Genomic DNA, 6000 nt, shown 5'->3' on the forward strand with positions numbered 1-6000 from the left:
CTTTCTCAGCACTGATCAGGGTTGCATGAATAGATGCTTATTTGCCATGGTGGGATTAAGCCACCCAGGGGCAATTGTACAATTGGATACAATGAGTTATGTATTCATAAAAGTTCTGTTGTAATTAACACATTCTCATTCAACTGTGTGATGTAGTTCACACATCAGATGAGCAAGATGAACCTCTTGTGGACTCTGAGGGACTGGGTCACAGGACAGGGTTTTGATTGGAAGGTGACAGAAATCTGAAGGGGAGCAAAACAGGTTAGAAGCACAACAGGTTGGAAGCACAAAACAATTAAAGAGACTTCAAGTTGCTGAAGGGAGCCACTCAGCCTCCTTGCTCCCTCCAGAGAGACTCTGAAGTAGGCCACTACTTTGCAACAGGGAAGGTCAGACATGGGGAAATAATGGAGGAAAGGAAAGTAGAATCACCTACTGGCCACAGCTTGGAAAGGTCCAGGGTTACCAATCAATAGTTTCTGTATAACTATGGGCAGCTATTTTCTGTACCTCAGTTTTCTCCAGTTTTTTGTTTTAAGACTGTGTCTCACTGCTTTGTCACCTAGGATGGAGGGCAGTGGTGTGATCTCGGCTCACTGTAACCTCTGCCTCCCAGGTTCAAGCAATTCTCCTGCCTCAGCCTCCCCAGTAGCTGGGGCTATAGGTGTGCACCACCACACCCGGCTAACATTTGTGTTTTTAGTAGAGACAGAGTTTCACCAAGTTGGCCAGGCTGGTCTCAAATTCCTGACCTCAGGTGATCCACCCACCTCGGCCTCCCAAAGTCCTGGGATTACAGTTGTGAGCCACCGTGCCAGGCCTTCATCCTGTTGAAATTATTCCTTTTAACCCTCCAGGAGGGAAAACTTACTGTGTAAATGTATACAGCCTGAGAGTATAAATGACAGGGAGACAAGCTCTACCCAGAAAGCTGAGGCGTTCCCAGGGTAGCAGGGGCAGGGTAGCCTCCTGTAGAAGAGGCATCTATAGGGACTGAACTGACCAGCTTGACATCCCTTGGTCCAGAATCTATAGGCCCTCCTTTCTAGGACCAGAGAGGCCCTGCCTACTGGGGTTGTAGTGTCTCTGCCTATCCAGGCTGGAGATTTCAGAATGGGTTGCAAATTGGGAGAATACGGATAAAGAGAGATGCTCCAAGCCCTGGGACTTTGTGGGCAAAGAATTTCACTCGGCAAACTGTGTGGTTACTGCCCTTTGCAGGGCATCTTCATTTGGGGAAAGACATGAAATGGTAATGGCCAAACCCCCCGCACCCCCACCACCTCCAGGCCGAACACCGCAGTGGGGGGAAGATGCGTAGAGGTGGGGGAAGAAGTGTGCAAAGAAAGGGCCTGGATGGGTGGGGGTCCCAAAAGGACCTAAGCAGCAGGAGACCCCCAGGAGTGGGCTTTAGGCCCAGCAGCTCCTCCTTCTCAAGGTGAGTCCAGAGGCCATTCTGGAGTGGGCCTGGGTGCCAGGCCCTGGGTACTCCTTTGGGTACCAGGCTGGCCTCCTGATTCCTGAGGCGTTGACTCGGTACCCCATAGGGGACTGCCCTCCTCCAGGCCTGGCACAAAGCCAGGGGGCTAAGAGCAGTCTGCAGGACAGAGGGCAGAACCACAGCAGGGAGGGGGCTCCCATGCCAGCTCCCACTCATGCCATATGAGGCCAGGCCTGTGGCTCGAAGCCCCTGAGCTGGGCATGTCCTGAGAGTCTGGGACCGTCCAGGGGCTGAATCTTCATCCTCAGCCCTGCGAAGCCTTCTGCTCTCCTCCCAGGGTCTGTCCATTCCTTCAGCTCCAGTGCCTCCTCCACACGCCCATGCCTTCCACCTCGCCACATGGAACATAGCCGTGCCCCCACAAACCAGAGGGAACAACGAAGCTGGCAAGAAAGAACAGCAGTTAGAGCAGGGGCAACACTGGGGAAAGGAGTATCTATTATGAGCTGGGCATTTTACACCAGCACTTTCCAGCCTTTTCCATAAACATGGAAAATATTTTTTGCATACATACTGTGGTCAAGGGAATCTGCTTCCTCCCAGGCCCCCAAGACCTGAGGATCGACGTGGATCAATCCTCACCACAGGGGGTCTGCCTTACACCCCACTTCTCAACTAAACTCTCACTACAATGTGGGAGGGCGTTAACAGGACCATCAAAGTGGGGTATGGCACTAGATGGGGCCCCAGGCTCACTAGGACTCTCTATTGTTGAAGATGCGTGCAGGTGGGTAAGGTCACCTAGGAGGTGGTAGTGGGGAGGGGGGATCTAGGTTTCCACTGGAAAAATCAAGGATAGAAGGAAGGCTAAATCCTTTCTCACCGCTACTCCTACTTCTCACAAGAAGGGAGTGGCATCTGGGGAAGAGGGCACAGGGCTGAGAGCCAGGGCTTCCAGATTCTATTCCTGGCCCCTCCCCTGGGCCTTCCTGACCACAAATCCGCCCCCCACTCCCTGCCCTACTGCTCATAGAGGATTAAGACATCACAAACAACTCATGATCCCATCCTATACCCACCGACCCTGCCCCAGTGCCCCATGCCCTCCTCCAGCCTCTCCCCTGGCACAGCCAGGCCTGACTGGCACTCAGGAGCAGGTAGACAGCTAGGCCCCCACCCCTTGGCATCAGTGGCCTAGCCTCTGGTGCAGTTGCCCATCCTCCAGTTCCCTTGCTCTCCCAACAGCGAGCCCTAGGGCTCAAAACCCACTGTCAAGAATGGGGACCAAGTGCGGCGGCTCACGCCTATAATCCTAATACTTTTGGGAGGCCAAGGTGGGCAGATCGCTTGAGCTCAGGAGTTTGAAACCAGCATGGGCAATGTGGGGAAAAACCAAATCTACAAAAAAAAAAAAAAAAAAAGCCAGGCATGGTGGCGTGTGCCTGTAGTCCCAGCTACCTGGAGGGTGAGGTGGGAGGATCGCTTGAGCCCAGGAGGTTGAAGCTGTTGAGGCTGCAGTGAGCCATGACTATGCTACTGCACCAGCCTGGGCAACAGGTAGAGACCCTGTCTCAAAAATATATATATAGGCCGGGTACAGTGGCTCATACCTGTAATCCCAGTACTTGGGGAGGCCAAGGCAGGCGGATCACCTGAGGTCAGGAGTTCAAGACCAGCCTGGCCAACATGGCGAAACCCCGTCTCTATTAAAAATACAAAAATTAGCAGGGTGTGGTGGTGGGCACCTGTAATCCCAGCTACGTCTGGAGGCTGAAGCAGGATGATTTGCTTGAGCGCCAGGAGGCGGAGGTTGCAGCTGCTGGTGAGCAAGATCACACCACTGTACTCCAGCCTGGGTGACACAGCGAGACTCTGTCTCAAGAACCAACAACAACAACAAACACATACACACGTACAGGAGGAGCTGGATCCCTCAGGCCCAGTCCAGCCAAGCCAGCCCACTAAGGCCCTACCTCGGGGGCCAGACTCCTTGGCTCTATTCCTAAGGCTTGATGGTGCCTTCGCTAACTGAGAGATACTGTCTTTCTACATCAATTCAGTGCTCAAACTTTATGACAAGCATTCAACCTAGAGGGAAATAGGGTCTGTCTCCACGATCTGTGTCCCCACCCTCAGTTGTCCCCAGTTGTCCCCAGCTGCCAGAAAGCCGAAGTCCAGGAGCCCTGCTCTACGTGGAAAGCACAGGCCCACAGCCTGGGGCAACCTGCAGGCCAGACTCTCTCTACTTCCTTCCACCTGAGTCAGGGCTGAACCAACTTGTAGGAAGGCTCATCCCACCCAGGGGTCCCCCTCCCAGGGCTTCCATCTTCCTCTCAGACACCTGGGTCACATTCAGGACCAGCCGACCTGGCACCTCAGGGTAAAGTCCGGATCTGCTGGGCTGGCCACTGGCCCAGGCCTCCCATGCCCTCAGTTGGCCCCAGGAACCTCCCCTAAGACTGTCCGGCTGTGAAGTAGAATGCTAGTCCTCATTCTCTCTGTAGGGGAAAGAGGAGAAGGAAGGGAAGAAGAGAAGAGGGTCCAGTCCCCGGGGGGCTTACCTGCCTTGACCTCAGCACCGAGGTGGTGGGTAGCATGAAGGTAAGATGGTGCGCCCGGTGGTTTAGGACACGAGGGTCCCGGTCCCGAGGCTCTGCCGGGCCCGCACTGTCTGGATGGCCTGCTGGTTCTTGAACTTGACCAGGCCTAGGGTGATCTGGGCGTTCCAGCCGGGATCTTCCAGAGGGCAGCGGAAGTCGATCTCGCCACCGCCTTCGGTCACCAGCGTGAAGTAGATGTGGCGCCCTGTGCTCTCCACGCACTCCACGGCCTTGATGCGGGCGAAGCTGAGCTCCTTGGGCCGGCCGCCCGTGCCCTTGGCTTCGAAGAGCTGCAGCCCGCGCTCGGTGAGCACGCAGCGCTTCCGCTTCCACAGCTGCAGCAGCCCGCCGCTGCGCTTCTCCAGCACGCCCTCCTTGAGCACGGTGGCCGTCGCCGCCGCCGTCATGGGGGCCCCGAGGTTCGCGGAAAGCTCCAGGCTGCGGCGGGCGCGGCGCCACTCTCGGCCCGGCAGCGCAGGATTCTGGCGCCCCGGGCTGGCTGGCCGTGCGCGCTGCCCACCTGCGTCCTGACTGCCCGGCGCGCCCGCACTGCGGCCCTCAGCACCTGGCTGCCGGTGAGGTGGCGTGGGTGCCCCCAGCGCGCTCCGCGCCCACCGCCCCGCTTCAGCCGGCACCGCCTCCTCTGCTCTACCGGAGCTGGCCCAGGCCGGCCCGCCTCTACCGGGTGCCTCCGCGCCTCCCTAGCCCGTAAGCCACGCCGCCCGCCCGTTCTCTTGCTCCCCTGGGCTCTGTCTGCGCGCTGGGCGGCAGCTCGCGGGATGTGCCCTTACATGTTCCGCTGTTCGCCTCCTGCGCCGCCCGCCCGCCGCGCATTCCTGCCTCGGCCGGCCCTCCCCTCCGCGCAGTGCACCAGCTCTGGCAGAGCCCAGGGGGCGGGGCCGCAGCGGGGGCTCAGTCGCTCACTGGAGGCGCAGGACGAGGGGCAGGGAGGGCTGGGACTGAGAGGGGGCTGCTTACTCAACAGCCCAAGCTTTCTGGCTGCCGTCTGCCGCTTCTCGGAACCGCAGCTCCCCCAAGCCTTGAATGAAGGGGAGATGGCGGGGAAGGGCGGGGGGAAGGCGCATCTCCTAGATTGGAGAGAGTGCTGCTAGCAAGGGGGTGGGCTTGGCGAACGCGCAGTGGCACCAGTTGCATGTTAGGCGTCAGACAGCTGCTGGCTACTTGGCAGGCCATGAGGCCCCCAGCCTCTGCATCAAGCCTATGTTGGCTTCCTCCTCCATCGGCCGATTTCTTTGTGCAGTACCCAAGAGAGGCTGTCGATCGCTGCCTCTGCTTGGACAGTTCACCTGCTCCTACTCCTACCCGCACGCACTGCGCGGGGAGGCCTGTAGAAAGTAGCCAGTGCCAACAAAGGAGAGCTCAGGCTTGAGGTCATTCATGCCCTCCTTATAGTGGGGGAGGAGGGACCCCCTCCGTGACCTGGGCATGCCACTGTCTGCGGTCCTCTCCACCGCACACACTTCCAGGGGCCGACGCTAGACCGATGGCACAGCCAGTCCCATGTGTAAGCGCAGCTCCAACCTTGCTGCTTCCTTCCGCTCCGCAGATTCTATCCTCCCTCAACCTCCCCCTAGAATGGACTTCTCCTGGATACAGAACTGGAGGGGAACGCGGAGGGAGAGGTCTCTTTCTGTTCTGGCTAGAATATTGTGTAAAGACAAGAGCTTTGCAGAGTTGAGTTCAAACTTCTTCTCCCTTGATTGCTGTGTCCTACCCACCTGGGGCAACTTTACTGACCTCCCTCAATTTCCTCATCTGTCGAATAGGAGGATTAATTCATTCTCATCTCATGGAGTTGTCCTGATGAATAAGTTAGATAACATTTGTGAAAGACCCAAGACAGGGCCTGGCAAATCTGAGTCTCGATAAATGTTCTTCCTTCCATCTCCCCACTTTTATTCCCTTTAGAGAATGATGGGGATCCTGAGATTAAGC

General features: G+C 57.1%; 1 protein-coding gene across 1 annotated transcript; it reads right to left on the reverse strand.

Moving 5' to 3' along the window:
- Window positions 1-1203: 1203 nt before the first annotated feature.
- Window positions 1204-5085, reverse strand: PHLDA3 (pleckstrin homology like domain family A member 3). Its single transcript, XM_017896482.1, has 2 exons — window positions 4006-5085; window positions 1204-1887 (listed from the first exon to the last, which is right to left on the reverse strand). Exon 1 carries the CDS (start codon window positions 4449-4451, stop codon window positions 4068-4070), a length of 384 nt encoding a protein of 127 aa, XP_017751971.1. The 5' UTR covers window positions 4452-5085; the 3' UTR covers window positions 1204-1887; window positions 4006-4067.
- Window positions 5086-6000: the final 915 nt, after the last annotated feature.

The sequence above is a fragment of the Rhinopithecus bieti genome, unplaced genomic scaffold, assembly GCF_001698545.2.
Source record: "Rhinopithecus bieti isolate Rb0 unplaced genomic scaffold, ASM169854v2 scaffold_24392, whole genome shotgun sequence".
Lineage (NCBI taxonomy): Eukaryota > Metazoa > Chordata > Mammalia > Primates > Cercopithecidae > Rhinopithecus > Rhinopithecus bieti.